The sequence below is a fragment of the Megachile rotundata genome, chromosome 2 (genome assembly GCF_050947335.1).
Source record: "Megachile rotundata isolate GNS110a chromosome 2, iyMegRotu1, whole genome shotgun sequence".
Lineage (NCBI taxonomy): Eukaryota > Metazoa > Arthropoda > Insecta > Hymenoptera > Megachilidae > Megachile > Megachile rotundata.
In genome coordinates this window covers 10,545,150-10,563,011 of record NC_134984.1, presented here as the reverse complement: position 1 = coordinate 10,563,011, position 17,862 = coordinate 10,545,150, and the positions used below count along the sequence as shown (strand labels likewise).

At 29.9% G+C, this 17,862-nt stretch overlaps 1 protein-coding gene across 7 annotated transcripts in view; it reads right to left on the bottom strand.

Moving 5' to 3' along the window:
- Positions 1-610: 610 nt before the first annotated feature.
- The window catches only part of LOC100874971 (lateral signaling target protein 2 homolog), a 78,407-nt gene continuing 61,155 nt past the window's right edge, over positions 611-17,862 (bottom strand). For 2 of the 7 annotated variants that reach the window (XM_012290890.2, XM_012290891.2), the window contains exons 5-6: positions 17,073-17,359; positions 13,751-16,400 (exon numbers count right to left, since the gene is read on the bottom strand). In XM_012290890.2, coding sequence (XP_012146280.1) covers positions 16,120-16,400; positions 17,073-17,359 — 568 coding nt within the window. In that variant the 3' untranslated portion in view covers positions 13,751-16,119. Of the gene's footprint in view, positions 12,800-12,981; positions 13,129-13,258; positions 16,401-17,072; positions 17,360-17,471; positions 17,854-17,862 lie in introns of those variants that run through there. The other 5 variants (XR_013037292.1, XR_013037293.1, XM_012290889.2 and 2 more) reach the window with 5 other exon arrangements.

The window sequence follows — 17,862 nt, the reverse complement described above, 5'->3', positions numbered from 1 at the left end:
GTGACGTCAAATTCCAAGAATTCCCGGGCGCGATTTTTGCAATTCCACCGACCGATTTTGGAAATTTGTATCAGGAGAACATAAGTTGTGAGGAGGTATCCTCCGTGCCACTTCCTGGAATTTTGGTGACGTCAAATTCCAAGAATTCCCGGGCGCGATTTTTGCAATTCCACCGACCGATTTTGGGAATTTGTATCAGGAGAACATAAGATGTGAGGAGGTATCCCTCGTGCCACTTCTTGGAATTTTAGTGACGTCAAATTCCAAGAATTCCCGGGCGCGATTTTTGCAATTCCACCGACCGATTTTGGAAATTTGTATCAGGAGAACATAAGTTGTGAGGAGGTATCCTCCGTGCCACTTCCTGGAATTTTGGTGACGTCAAATTCCAGGAATTCCTGGGTGCGATTTTTGAAATTCCACCGACCAATTGTGGAAATTTGTATCAGGAGGCCATAAGTTGTGAGAAGGTATCTATCAAGCTACTTCTTGGAGTTTTTGTGACGTCAAATTGCAGGAATTCTCATGTTCTCTTGATACAAATTGCCTCTTTCGAATATGTAAATTTTTATTCTGTTGGGTTTGTTAGGTAACAATAAATACACAATGATTATTGATAAATTTTTCTTTATTTTTACCACTTTTCATACAGTGCGTAACTTAATTAAACTTATTGTTTAATCATTTAATTACTAACTGGTGGAATGCCCATGCTATGCACTGGGAATTAATCAGTTAACCCTTACCCCCTGTGCAGTCCTAAACCGTAGAGGAGAGACATGCGCACTAAATTTTGGCAGAGTAATCATAGAAAAAGCAGCTGCAGCACTCTCAGTGATGACGTGATTAATTTTTACGTATCTCTTGGAAAGTGTCCCTCAGTTTGAAAAATGCATCAACATGATTTGCTAGAAAATTTGTTGCGCAGGATCCGCTGTTACTTTATGGTAATGTTGACCCTTGCGCAGTTCTAAATCGTAAGAGATAAATATGCGCAGAAAATTTTTACAAAGAAAGTAACTAGGTTTGTTCGATAGAGGCGCTCCTCGCCTAATCTAACAATGTTGAGCGAGCGAGTAAATTTCACGCTAAGGCAAAAATAGTCAACCGTGTCAGCCGGTTGAATTGGTTGAGTGGTGCAAAAGAAAAACACAGACAAAGAACTTGCAAAGTCAAGTATAAGAGCTTCGCTCATTAAAGGAAAAAGTAGTCGAAGCACCCACAATGATGACGTAATTAGATTTTACGTATCCCTTAAAAAGTATTCCTTAAGAAAATGAAAAATTTTTTGATAATGGTACCAATGGGGAGTCAGCACCTTTAATAAGAGTTTTACTGTACTATCATTGTAAGAGTACGTATATAATATTTTTCTGCTTTGTTTTCCAGCATGCGTACAACGTCTCAGCGTAACTCACGGACATGTTTCTGCGTTATATGATGTACTGATATAGGAATATGAATATGTATGTTAATATGAATACAAATTGACATATATTGATATAAATAAATGCGCAAAAAAAAAATTTTAGATATAAAAAAATTTGTCACCGTACAACAGTTCCTTTTGCACAGAGTAACTTTTATTTCCATAATTCTTCTGCCTCATACAATTTCGAAAATAATTGAAATACTAACGATTACTGGTCCACCCTGTATATATTAACATTTTACATCGTAACACTTAATCGTTATATCGTATGCATGTATATATAATATATATGTATTAATTTTCTCGCTAAGCTTGTCTTAAGCTCTATCTTACAACAACTGCAGTCGTTCATATTACGGAATAAAGAGGCCTATGCTTCGGCATTGAACAACACCTGTTTAAACACCTTGAATAACAAATCTTTATTTACATTCACATGTTGGTGTGTCACTATATTACCGAAATGTAATAACGTATACTACATTGCCGAAACTATGACACCCAAAACATCGGTTAAACATGTTCAAATATTACGAACATTCTTCGTCGCTTCTTTTTACTCTCGCACGCACACTAATTGCGATCTTTGTGGCGTGATCGTGGTCAACTTGAATTCATCGTGTATATAATTTCTTAGAAAAGAATCTTTTGAGTTCCTTCAACCCTCTAGAGGATACTTCGATGAGAAGAAAATTAGGTTAGGTTAGATACATGTATAATGAGAATTATTTAGAGTTATTTTTACTCGGACTATTTCTTATTGCTATAGGAATTTAATGTAATTTAAATCATGTTACAAAAGAATCTAAACGTGATTAATTTTTGCAGAGAATTTCCTCTCATGTTATTTTTGTATAATTCTATGTTTTCAATTATGAGTACAAATCAATATAATTTTGTTATTTTATCGTTTCATTTATGTTTAATTGTTCATTTTTCTTGTTTAAGCATTGTAGGATAATATTGATTTGTGCAAAGACACATATGGTATGTTAGCAATTGCATTAACACTAGATTGCCTAAGGCAGTCATTTTGACTGCTTTTCAATTTCAATTAGAAAAACAATTGTGTATAGAATGACACAGCTTCTTAGAATTTTGTGACTTTTTGTACAACATATAAATGCGTTTATTAATAATTGTAGTTACCTCCTCCCTCCTTCATTTCCGGTATATATATATGTGTTATACCTATATTGCCCCAAAGCAGTCAAAATTAATCAAAGTTTCAGTCTTTCTAGTGTTAAAGAAATTAATGTAGGACACAACAGGTGCGTCGACGATTAGGAACGTCTTAAATTGATATAAATAGAAACATTAGCATTAACAGTAGAATTATTCGACCAGAAATATTTAGTACAAGGTAAATAATGAGTTCCAAACACACTTGTCACATCTCTGGGTATTTTGAATAAATCATAATGTAGGACGCACTAGGTGCGTCGTTTATGCTCGAAAATATTCATTTAAAAAATGGGATTATTAACATTGGAAACAGAATCATACAACTCAAAATATTTAATTAAAGTTGCAAATGGTTGTGTCTACAAGTTATACACATGGTGCGTCAATAATTTCTTTGAACAACATAAGACGCGCGTGGTGTGTCATCGTTTATAAATAATTAGTAAAAATGAAAGTACTATTATCCAATTCAAAATAGTAAATTTAAGTTATCAAATTTAATTTCATCTGATAATAATTTCAATAGAACACACTTTGTGCGTCACTCCTTGAACAAATAATGCAAGACGCATACGGTGCGTCGTTGCAGCCAAAAGTAGTAAGAAAAGTAGAATTACTAATGTTGAATATAGAATTATACAACTCAAAGTACATGATTCAAACCGAACAAAAATAATTATCTCATAAGACACACATAGTGCGTCACTAATTTTAATAGTATAAGACGCACATGGTGTGTCATCGTTTATAAATAATAAAAATGAAATTGACTAAATGAAATAATAAAAATTGACGCACAAGATGCGTCACAGTTCTCATGCAAATTAAATGAAAATGAAAGTATATGCATCAAAAGTACATCTATTCAAAAATATAGTTGTCTAACTAAAAATATTAAATTCACGTTGAACAATAAATTAAAAAAAAAAATAGTTGATGTTATAGTACTGACCCCCAAAAAAATTTCATAAAAACTTTCACTTTAAACAATTTTATGTATTAAGAACATAATAAGTAAAATTAAACATGAGTACTAGCAATTAATCATTTTTAAGTTTTACTCTTTTCAATGGCACCATATTCAAAAACTGTATATAAACACAACTATAAAGTATTTCACGTTGCATTACATATGTACACATATGAAATATACAAATGAACAAAAGAAAATTATCATCCACTAAAACTAACTTTTACTGCAAATAAAATATTATATGATTCGATAGAATATTAAAAATTGTTCCTCAAAAATAAATTTAAAGACGATTATTGTATCCTTTTAAAAATGAGAGTCGCGATTCAAAAATTCTCAAGAATAAATCTTTCCACGAGAACGAAACTATAATTTTTTGCAAGTTGAATTCAAGTTGAACACGAGCCACGTTTACAACACTTATATACCTGGGCAAATAATATAAAAATAATTCTTAGATACTCTTCTTTCTCTCTTTCTCCTCGTAGTCAGAGTTACCTAACTAATTGGCAGATCACGATTTCTCTCGACAATCATAACCTCTTCCTCGAGAAAAGGGTAAACACTTCGCGACATTTTATCATTTATAGTGTTTACTCTCGTCTCCTCTTCTGTTCCACTTTCACGCTGTTTCGGTTTCAAACTTTTCTACTTCATGTCTGCGATATTTAGGCACAGGGGAACATTCTTATTCGCAGAACGATACAATACCCGCGCAAAGAGGGAGAAAAGGGCTCTGTAACGATAGCTGTATCGACCCTTCGCACGATTCTCTAAATATTCATTCAAATATATGTTTCTTTTAAATGTTTTGTATGTAAACAAAATCGAGAATTAATTTTTAAGTCACATGCTATAGATCTAAATATTGACAAGAATTTGGAATTTTCAAAATTTCCTTTGCCTTTGGGAAATTTGAAGGATTTGAAGGTAGAACTTTGAGGTTTTCAAAATTTGAAATTTTTGGTGTTTAGGGACTTGAATATTTGAGAATTTGGGAGAACGCTTTCAAAATTTGAAACCTCGAAAATTTGATAATTTCAAAATTTGGAATTTTGGAATTTTGAAAGTTTGAAATTGGAGAATTTGAGGACTTTCAGAAATTTAGAAATTCAGGAATTTCAGAATTTAGGAATTTGGAAATTTACAAATTTACAAATTTAGAAATTGAGAAACTGAGAAATTAAAAAATTGAAAAATTCAACGATTGAAAAATTGAAAAATTTAGAAATTTAGTAATTTAGTAATTTAGAAATTTAGAAATTTAGAAATTTAGAAATTTAGAAATTTAGAAATTTAGAAATTTAGAAATTTAGAAATTTAGAAATTTAGAAATTCAGAAATTCAGGAATATAGGAATTCACGAATTTCAGTATTTAGAAATTGAAAACTTAGAAAATTTAAGAGTTAAGGAATTTAAAAAATTAGGAATTCATGAATTTATGAATTTATGAATTTAAGAGTTCAAGAATTTAAGAATTTACAAACATAGAAATTCGATCTCATAAAATTCGAAAATCAACAAATTTTTGATATTATTCTATTAACATATTTCCCTCGCATAAATTATCTCAAAATAAATAAATCTCATAAAATTTCCCTTCAATCTCAATAATGTCCTTGTATAAGATAATTTAACAATTTATCTTATTCAAATATACTTTTATAACACTTTTATAATCTTATTTAAATATACATTTCATCGTTCATATAAATTTCGTTTCTAATTATCACTCTTTCCATTTATATTCGCTCTCTAAAACTTTCCAAAATTTCCAGACACAAGTGCGAAGAATCGAAAGCCTGTTTACGCAAAAACACGACACATTAGCAAGGCATCGAATACGCGTAAAAAATAATTCTCTCATCTTAAAGAGTCCCTTAATTTCCACGTACAATTTTTAAACAGATACCTACACTCTTTACACAAGTCTTTAAATCTGTAGATTTACAATTCAACAGTAGGTATTCTTACACACAACAAATCCAGTACAAGTTTAATTTTAGTAATCATAAGCTAGAGACGTCGAAATCGTTTGAAATTTGACATTCATTAATTCATATCACCACTTGGGTGTTATTTTTTTACAATAAGTAATCTTTGTGTTATTATTTATATAATGTCTTTGATGATTACAAAATTTTATGTTAAAATCTTGAATATTTTTATGAGGAGGGCATGGAGAAATTACTTACAAAATGGCTGAACGTTCTATATTCTCTAAATTTGAAAGTTTCCATATTTCACGAGAGATTCGAATGAACTTGAAGACGTACAATGGCGACAGCTGCTTGAAACCGCTTCAGAATTCAGTTAATAAACACGATTTACATACATAAAAATTATATTGTTAAAACTAATACATAATAAATGTTGTACAAAATATTAATGACACAAATCTATCTTGAACTAATAACTTTCAAATAATTTTAATAGTTTATTGTACCATGTATTTGAATGATGGACAGCTGACCTAAATCTGCGTATAGAAGGTAGGAAAGTTGTTAAACGTTTAAAGAGCAAAGATAATGCAAGGTGTTACATTTCACCAGAGTACATGGACATATTAAAATGCAATTCTATGCAAACGCTTAAATATTAAGTTAATTCGATTGTATTAAATATTAATTTGATTGCCTAAATTAACAATGATCCCAAGGATTTAGCTTGTAATAAAACAGTTTTTGCAGCACGTAAAAATTTTATCATAGGTCTCTAGACTTCAGTCTGATCGAGACGTGAATTAATTTAAAAAAGTACACTGAATTTGAAAAATTGGAAAATTTTAATGAATTTCATATTATCATTGAAACTGAATGAAACAAGATTACAATCGATCATTGTCGACATTTATTTGAATCAATTTCACGTCACTGTAATAAAATTCATCGGGAGAGTAATGTGTTATGTCTTCTTTTCCTGAATTATATTGGTAATAATTACTTAAATAATTTAGTTTGAACTTGTGACTATAACAAATAATAGTAATCAGTACAACGAATATCCCTATCGACAATTAATTATTGAAGATATCAAACAGAATCGATACTTGTTCGATACCCATTTAAGGTGAATAAATGTTCCCATTAGTGATCATGGACCATTAGGAACTAACAACTGCTTATTTCGTTTCATTAAAAATGAAATTTAGTTTGAACTTAGAATGTTAACTTTGTGTGCACTAAATAGCTGCCTATCAGTCTAATGGTACGATACAACAAATTATTAAAAATATTTGCAAATTATTAATTCAAAATAAAATTACATTAGCATCATGTTATACAGTTACACCATACGTACCTATGAATCAAATACATTAAAGAATTTTATGAGTTTACAATCATGTTTATTTATTAAATCGCAAAGTGGTGTTAAGAAGCTGCTCATCATTGCATAATTAGCAAACGTGGAAAGTGTGATTTGGAAGTTAAATTTCGCACTTGTAATTGAACTCGAGCAAGGGTAATCACTGAATTCGATAGTGTGATGGTATACGATCGTTGTTTGAAAAATTCTCTATTACAATACAGTTTACTTTTGTACTCTATTTAGTGTAACTTTTCAGGCTCGTTCTTTGCTAACTCACGAATTCTCACTTGTTAAAATAAAAATTGTTAAATTTCGACTAATATTATTCTACGTGTACTTTTCTAACAATTTGATAAATAAATTTATTTTCTTAATTTTCAAGCTTTATTTAGAAGAATGATTAACTCTGAATAAATAATTAAAGTCAATCTTTAAATTTTCAAACAGTAGATACTTTTAAAGATAAAGATCGATCTTACTTTATTTTCTAAAATTGTAATCTTGATATTTGCAATAAAAAGTCCTAACATAATTGTGCAGTTTAAAATTTATAATAAGGTACTTTCATAAACGATTTATTATTATTGTAATAATTATTATTATAATGTTGTATTTATTCATTGATGCAGTACGTTTGAATTTTAATGCAAATTAAAATTACTAATGTTCAAACCGATTTAAAATATTCGCTATCATTTTTAATACACATACTTTCATATCTAGAATCTATTTCTCCACAAATTTGATATTTCTACGATTTCTATGGCGAATTATGACAGAATATCAAGAACTCTTCAATCTGTGTCGATTCCCTAGATTCAAAGATGTCTAACTAATCGCAATATATGAAAACGCTTTTAATCAAGGCTAAATGTTAATAGTAGTTAATTATTAATGAAATTACTACTACGCGTGAATACGACAGACGATGTCCGATTAATTGGCTAATGATTTCTGGCAGTAATTGCTTTCTCGTTTATACGGTAAGTCGAATCCAATGATTACCCCGTGAAATTGTTGTTTTCGTTGCATCGTGTTACATTTTAATATTTAAATAATTCTAATACAGTCGAATAAGCTGAGCCATCTTATTCTTTCACATAAATGTTTCGTTAAGACAGAAAATATTTCAATTTTTTTTTTTGTGTTTATAATGTACTGTAGAATTTAGTTAAGTATCGGGGTAGGCAGAAACTTACTGGGAAATTTAAAAATTGATTTAATCCTTTGCACTAGAGGCCTTTTACGATAAGAAGAAAAAGCAATTTAAAACAATTTTTTGAATACTTAATAAACTCACAGCTAACCTAAAATAATTACGAATAACTAATTAAATACAACACTGTTATTTCCTCGAGGATGGAGAGCGCAGTTTCCAGGGATAAAAAATAAATGAAAAAAAAATTGTTATATCTAATACTTTATGTATCCTTACATGTTAAATATTAATCTCTGTATTTTTTTCTTGTAAGGTGAAGTAGGGTAAGTTTGTAAACGAGGCAAGTGCGTATACAGATTATTTTTATTACAATATGAGCGAAATTTCTCCATTTAGTATGTTTGTTTCCTTGTTCTGTTTCACTATATCCCCTTTTATATTTCAGCTAAGAGTACTTGTTTGCAGTATAGAGTACTTGCATAATGCAGTAAAAAGCATTTTATAGCAGATTTGTTAATAATTCTGCTCTTGCCCCATTGCACATGAAATAAAGTTTCAAAGTATTTAACTTCAAGTTACGCTCTTACCCCATTTTCGGGGAAAGTGCAGAGTAGTTGACATTTTAAACAATTTCCCATCAAAATCAAAACGTACAAGGAAAATTAAGGTCCTAGTTAATATTAATTAAATAGTAATAATTGTGCAAAGCGTTCGATATCGACAGCGTTAAGTATTTACATAGCAGACTGAAAATACTTGCGTTTAAATACCAACTTTTCAAAAACCAGTCTGCACTTACCCCACTTTACCTTACGATATTTTATAAAACAATCATCAAGATGTTATTATACTGTTTCTAATAAAATGTAAATTAATTATTTATTGAATGATTGCAAATTAGAAGAATCGTTTATAATCACTGATTTATCACAATGAAGATTAACCGATCAATAATTGTAGTAACTATGATTACGGTCAGTAATCAATTACGTGTAAAAAGTAACTACTAATTACTCAACTCTTGGAATCTCATTCACACTGTTATTTTTCTTTATTTTTGGAACAGCGTTCAAATATGATCCTGGCCTGTGGATACTTAACAAAACTCTACTGTATATTCAAAAAAATTGACATAAGAAACATAGTTAATTAGTTTGAATTCATAATAAATTCTTGGAATATAAATTTTATTTAAGAGATTAAATACAAAGGAAAGTAGAATGTTTTAGACTATTGCAGATAAAATGATCGACTTTCGTTTTCTGAATGAAAATATTATTTTGAAATAACAATTTTAGGAACAACTTAAAGATAACAGAAAACTTCTAATGTTATCAAACAATACATTGCTATTAAAATAGCTAAATTTTATTCGAAAATCTTTGAATTTCTATTGAGAACAGAACTATTCATTATTTTTTAACATTCTGTTTCAAATTATTTCAAGCAACCTTATATTTCAAAATCGATTATTTTACGTACAATAATCCGTTAAATTATCCACCTTATAATAAACGCCAGCCTTAAGCTAGACCATTAATTATCCTAAGTATAAATCATTATAATTATCTTCATTATCCTTAAATTAGCAATTAATCAGAATATTCGTAGTTATTCTTAATTAAACACGAAATTATCGCTCATTTTATAAATAAAAGTTTACCTTCATTTTAGTAGGAAAAAATAAAAATTAATGTTTATACTCTTGTCTTAACTTAATATCCTTTGTATTTAATTTCATCATTTTACGAACAGTAAAAGAGTTATCTGAGAAGACATATCGCTTAACAGCGTATTAAATATCAACGCAATATCGTAAACATTTTTGTACGTAAGTTACATCGTTTTAACGATCGTATAGTAAAATAATTTCCATCGAGTATGATCACATGAAAAATCTAATTTGCGATACACGTTCTTCTGTGCCTGTTCCACTTCGCTTAAATAATCAAAATCATGGAAAAAAATAATGCGAAACAGAGTTGAGCTTCCTTCGAACAAATTTTAATAGCAATATTTTCATGAGTCGCTCAAAAAATGACTAATAAACTTGCCATAAAATTATAGCACAAGTACCCTACTTCTAATTTTATTTTTGAACAGAATTACCCCTTTTTAAGTATTCTAATAGAAAAAATCTGAAAAATAAGTTTTGGATAAAAAGAAAGTGGACCATTTAAGATACTTTCCATTTTTCTTTCAACGCATTTGAAAGGTGCATGATACGATTTTTATCACTAATAGATTTTTTATTGAGATTTAACAAAAATAAAGCTCAACTCTTTACACAGAATCGCACGATTCTACATCTACTGCTACCAGAATGAGCTACAATCAAAAGCAGTCTTTTAACTCGAAATGCACATGAACTGCGGCGACTGTGTTATCGAAAATGTTTCTACGACTACCTCGTTCTAAAAGTGTCATTAACACCTTACCAACTGAATTTATTAACAGATTTTGTGGTATCAACAATTATTAACTGAGTGAAAATTACCTGCATTTGTATGTTTAAATATTTTTCACAAAGCTTTACGCTGCTATGCAGAATTATTACAAAATTAACAGAATAATCGATCGATAATTCCCCGCTGCCGGGGATTTTGAGGTGGATCTTTCTAAGAAACAGGGAATTATCGAGTATCAACTTCTATTTATTGTTGACAAATTAAGGACTTCATAATATTAATACTGTTTCAATTTTTAGTTGAGGATAATAAAAAAGAAACAAGTTGTGCAGCATAGGTTAAAAATGAGATATATGGGCAGATATTAAATTATCTCAATGTTTAAATGTAAGTTAAATAACTTTGTTCTTCCAATTTTATTTATGAGGAGAAACCTTTTAATACTTGTACTTTTGTTTCTAATTGAAAAGTGGAAATAAGGCTATAAGTATTAAATCTAAGTTCTGAGGACAATTTGTTATACACCAAAATGTCATATTTATTGATAAAATATATCAAAACTTGAAAATAATTGTGGTAACAGTTTCAACTATATTTGTTATATTTTTATCCATGTGACATTGACCTTCAGAAACACCCATTTTACAAACTCAAAGCAATCTTTTTATTAATGACACTTAAAGCCTATTTTATTTTCACTTTTCCATTGTTATCTGGGAATATGCATTGCATGCATGTTATTCTGGTTTGTAAAAATTTTGTGTTGGACAATTACAATTACCTACAGTAATGAAAGCAGTAAATTAGAAAGTAAAACTATCGCAACCTGTATAATTGAAATTGCGATACACAGTGTAACATATGACAATTTTTGCTGTATCTTTTAATCCATCAATAAATCAATAGCACTTATTCATTTCATTGGCCAACAGTAAGTAAGGTGTTAAGAGATACTCTTAGTCTACAGTGTTAACCCTTCGTTGCACTTCTTCAATTTTGTAAAAAAATACATTTGTGAACTCTGACAAATAGCAGTAATAAAGAAATAATAAATTAGTGTTTCCTATGTTATAAATTTATATAATATAAATTTGTACAATACAAAAATCCATCAATAAAATTTATAATTTTAATTTACAGTTACAATCACAATTATAATTTACAAATTTATAAGCTTGTACTGTACAAATTTAAAATAACAAAATTGTATAATATTGCAAATCTGCAGTATTATATCAATTTTAAATAAAAAATTGTAATTAGAAAAGATTTGATACTTTTAATAGTAATAACATATACATTTTATGTACGTTTTATAAAATACAAACGTTGTATAATTTATACTTGCAATATAATGCAACGAAAGGTTAAAAAACCCAAAAACTTCAAAAAAATCTCTTAAGAATTGTTTCATTTTTTTTCGTAGAAGAGCATCAATTTTCAGACCGCGTTAACAATGAGGAAACTTATTGTCGCGTGATTTTGGCACAGAAGCTGTTAGCGAATGCCGCTGCACATGTAACATTCGAAAAATTCGTCAAACCATTAAATATTTCTCTCATACCGCCTGAAAATCGCATTCAAAGCTTTCGATTGAGCTTCGAAGCACGAATTTCACCTTCTCTCTGTGTACAAGGATGAAAATCTACCTTCCACTAATATTTTAAATCAAATCCTCCAATTCTTTCGCATCTACCTTAAAAATCAATAGTCAAAGCTGTTCTTTACTTTTGTAAAGAATTTCTTTACATTTTGCACTGAGGTTACAAAGAATGCAATTACTGTACACGATTGACCCTTTAGGCTCTGAGGTAACATGTCAAATTTCTATTGTAAATTCAAAATATTTTTTCTAATTTTTTCTTACATATTTAATTATTATCTGAACATACAATACAGTATCTTAATGATCTGTTATAATTTAGGAATGCCATTATTTTTAGATACTGTGTCATTTTCAAGTGACAAGAGCATTAACGTTTGTACAAAGAGAGAAGGTTAAATCAAGTACAACGCAAAATTCGCTTTCTCCCCTTCCTCGCGTCTCGTGCACGCTCGCTAATTTCCTGGCGCTATTTACAGCGGTCGACTACGTTTTGTCCCTCTATGGTGACGATCAAAACGAAAACGTTCGATCGAGAGAGAATAAACACGACACGGGTATTTTATCGACGCGTTTCTGCAGCGTTTGACATTAAAAATTTAGAAACTGTGCTGTCGACTTTGATACGCCACGGAGTCAGACCCAAGGATTGTTCTCAGTCTACAGATCCCCTTCTCTGCCGATAACGTCCTTTAAAACCTTCAACTAGTTAAGAATCTTGCGTTTCACCTAGAAACAGTATATTTCAAAATTAATTATAGTGAATACAGTAGTGCCTGGTTAAGTGTCCGTAATCCACGCTTGGACGCTTATCTAGGTAGACTTCTGAGAATTTTAGTGAACTATAAAGAAGCAACAAATGTGAACAATCATACCCTAAGTTACATCAAACTTGGGTTTTTTATACTTACATTCATTTCTATTGGCAACCGTACTATACATGAAACTATCCATATGTAATAGTTACATTTTTATATTTAACTATATTGTTTTAATTATGAATCTATAAAAACTGAATTAAGTGTACAAAATAGAATTGTTTCATTCAAACTTTCTTTCTGAAATAATCGACAGTGTTATACATCTGATTTATTTACTTGTTTATGTTAATAAATAATAGTAAAATTAACATAACATTTCCATTTTTATAATGAAATTAAACTGAGAAACAAAGCTTCATTTACAAACCTTGGCTCTGACATATGAAAAAGTTATGACATATTTTTTATTAATGTTTGAAAATACAATAATTTAATAATGAATATTTTCTTTATAATAATGTGATCAAAAGTTATAACTCTTTAACCATAACAGTACATTTCACATTGTTTTCTTTACATATTCTTGACAATAATATATTTAAACAAGTCATTTTTTCAATCTATTATAATCTTTATTTAAAATGTTTAAAGAAGCTGTATAAAGTTTTTCAGATTTTTTAAAATTCACTACGATTTGAAGGTACCAAAAATATGTTTGTGGAATTAACTATTTCTCTAGTCGGAGTTTACGAATCAACTATCATTACTTTTAACTTTATTTGAATGACATGAATTTTGAGAAACTTCTAGACAAAATGGAGCCAACCATAACCCTATTTGAATTATTAATAATTCGGTAGTGATTCTATTCAAAGAAATTCCTGAGAAGAAATCAATGATAAAGAACGGTAAACAGAAATTTTATAACATTCTTATATTCTCTTAAATAAACTATTTACTTATGAAGAATACGTATGTATATAGATATAAAAACATGAATATGTTACACGATGGATATACAACAAAATTTATTTCTACAAATTTTCCTGATCTCTAAATTATTTGATAGATATCTCTTTCTCGCTAAAAATTAACGGATTCATTCGACGCTATACATATTGAACACAAAGACCCCTAACACGACCCCAATATAAACGTAACAAAACATTATAATTCAGTTATCAGATAAATCAAACGAGACAAATGTTTTTATCGAACATGCGTTACTTTTGTGTATCGAAGTTGTCTTTCAATTGTCGTAACTTACATTTTATAACAAAATTTCGTCTACAAAAGATTTTCTATGTAAATAAAAAGATACCATGACATGATTAACAAAATTGCATACATTAAAAAAACATTCTTAACAGAAGATAAAAATATAAACGGAACGTAGACGAAGATAATAAAAAATCTAGTCGCATATACTAACAAGTATGTGAAGCAAATTATAATCATTACAGAGTTTTTTTTTATTATTCCATAAATCATCAGGAAGACTAAACTTAAATCGAAATAAAAATAAATAATTTGAAGGTTCGTGTCTTAAACGAGAAATAAACGATAATGTTTGTCCGTCTTTCTTTTTTTTTGCAAAATCTTATAATCTACGCAAGAGGTTAAGCTATAGTACAACTGCTTTTGGATATTAGCTCCGTTTAGAAACGTTCGATCACGACGTGTAAAAATATTAGCGATATATATCTTAACTTCACGAGTTTTAAGTGTACGTAATTATACAAATAACGCAAATAGCGATCTTGGATAATGTCGACGTCATTTCGATTTCCGTTTTCCTCTTTTCTTGTTTAGCTTGTGCTAAAAATCTGGCACTAATTTTCAATACAATTTTTCTAATTGAGAAAAATAACAATCGTTCCACTATCACTATGTGTAAATATAAAAGGAAGTTCTTCTATTCGTATTTCTATATGTCTGATTTCCATGCAACGTTTCCTTTTATTTAGAAACTTTTCTGTAAAGATTTTAGAATAAAAACTATTATATCAAAAATATATTAAAATAATAATTGTGAGCAAATACTGAATTTTGGATTTCAGGAAATTGCTCTAAACAAAAGAAAATGTGCTTTAAAAAAAAAAAGCAAAATCAAAGGAAACAAAAATGTATGGTAACAGAACTAATATTTGTCGAGAAATATATTCGTATTTTTAATAAAGATCACAGTAGAAAAATGAAATTGTTTTCTTTCTAATTCCTCAAGTAGGTAAAGTATTACAAGCTATCCCAATTATTTTAAAAACGATACGCCATGCAACTTTCATTATGATTCCAATGAAAATCGAAAAAACGTAACAGTATCATTTTAATATACTTATATAATACAAGCCGGGCCAAAAATTTGTGGAGTAACAAGAAAAATCATAGACTCCTCGTGTAAAGCTGTGAATTACAATATGCTCACGAGAAGCTTCGTTTTTGAAAAAAAAATAGTTTTGAATATTCGCTGAGATTTGCACCGTATCACCCAATTTACATTTATCATTTTATAAACGCTAACAAAGACATAACGAGATTTTGATTAAACTTTTACAATCCGTTTATTCAGTACATTAAATCAAATCTATTAAAGTATTTAATTGCAATCACTGCACCGTGTGTGGCGCAATGAATGCTTTAGGGTGGAAAATAACATAGAGAAGTTCACAAATGTTATTTTAAAAATTTATTTTATTTTCAATAAATTTTCGAATATTGTCGTAGCGAAAGGGTTAATGAAATAAACGAACTTTCCTAAACTCTTCCACTATTTTCCTAATCCTAGCAGCTTGTAAAAACGGCAAATACAACAAATCATTCTTATCATACAACAAACCTCAACCTTCCTACACAGGTACACAACGAATTTTCAAGACCATCATTCGCTCAAAAACGAAGGCTCGTGTTACAAAATTTTGTTCCATCTTTCCACATGACATTCACACAAGGAATTCATCATACTTTCTCGGTTCAACCACAAATTTCAACCATAACCTGTACGAGTTGTCAAGATAGCAATAGTAATCGTTTACAGATCCATAATGATGTAAGGTATATCACTTCTGTAAACCATAACGGTTACTTTCTCAACATCTTGTACATTCATGCTCGCGTTTAACACGTATCTAAAGAGAGAAAGCTCGAAACGTTGAATCCCTAATCAGAAGAGAAAAACGAATGAACGATCCACGCGAGTACACCATTTAGTGGCCGTTAAATTTCGATAAGAACATCAGAGACGAATGAACAGAACGATTCCCTAATCTATATACCTCGTTCAGGTAAAGTTCAGCTCGCTGGCGTCACTTGGGACACCGTAAACGGTGTTACTTGATACAGAAAACACCTGTTGCACACTCGTACGGGTTTCATGTGCCCGTAGCGTGGCAGGGGAACGTTGTTGCTGCTACAACGACCGCAGAACACCTTGCCACAATTCCTGCAATGGTGTCTACGTCGAACCACAGTAAAGCCTGCTTGACAAGCCATACATCTTGGTGCATCGTTGTCTGGAATCCAGGCTGGAGCTCTTTCTACGCACTCTTCACCTCGCTCGGTCACTGGAGAAGCTGCAATTAATAAACTATGCATTAATAATATGCAACAAATTGTAGTAATATGTAACTAAGTAATATCTTATAGTTATATGGTATTATAAAGGAAAGTAGAGGAATATAAAATAGTAAACTGTGCAATTGCTAGAATATTTCTCTTGGAAATTAATATATTATATTAATATAACTGATAAGTTTATTACACATCAATTATTTGGAACTTACAGTTATTAAGATATACAATAAGAGAAAGTGTTATATAAGTTCTATGAATATGTCACTTTTAGACTAATTAGTTCCATGTAGTGTAATAATTATTGTTGTGAATTAACTCTTTATATTATAAGTTATTCAGCAGTTGCGTCAGTTAGAACTATTTACTGCAACGATAAGGATATAAAAAAAGTTTTAAATGTCATGCCTATTTGGTCTTTAGCGATCCTTGACTGAGCAAATTATAATTACATCTAAATTTAAAATTTAGCATATTAAAAATATCAAAAAGATTAATCAGGTTGCAAATGCATCACAAAATGTTACTCGTCAAAGTGCAAAAATATGTAATGCACATTGTATTGCACTATAAAAATCATAAAACACACAGGGTACATACATCTTAGTATTTCAGATTTTATTCAAGAATATCTCTCCCTGCTTATTAAATAACTATTTAATAATTATACATACTTGTATTTTGGTCATTAGCTGCGGTGGTCTCTTCCAAATCGTCTTCATACTCTTGCAACGAGTCCTGTCGGTCGTGATTAGTACCCGTATCATTTAGAAGGTTACCCAACTGATTCTCCGATGTTAAACTTTCGTCTTTTGCTTCACCTTCTTCCATGGTTTGACTACTGTTCATAAGGAACACGCACTTTAAGATGTTTCTCAAATCAGACGCAAAATTCGTCTGCAACTGATCTGCTACGCCGGCTATGCACACAAATAATCGATGCACGAGATCCTCTGATGACCTAAAACAGTCAGAATCCATAGTTTATGTAACATTTAATTGATTCACATTCGTGGAATATTTATAATAACTTTTGATAATTTTGTCAATGTATAAATGCAAGTGTAACTAACGTAAATATTTGTGTTTGTATTAAGAGTTTTTAGTCTTACTTTTCTTTATCGAAATGTTAACTGTTTCTTAGGAGATAAAACAGCTCCTCATTCTATTTGCAAAATAGGAACAGTGGTACTGGTGCCATCTAGCGGCAGCTATGCACATTTCAACTTCCAGATAAAAGGACCTACTTTTAGAGCTTATTTTCTCAAGTAAAATCAATGATTTCTGAGTTATGTCAATAATCATGCAAACCGACAGTATCAGTTCATCACAATTACCAAGTAATAGAATACATTTTCTTAATATACATATAGATATTTAACTTTAATTTTTCAACGTGAAGAAACTTGTTGAGACCCAAAGAGGATGCTTCAAACTGTTTTCTTGTAGGAACCTCTAATCAAA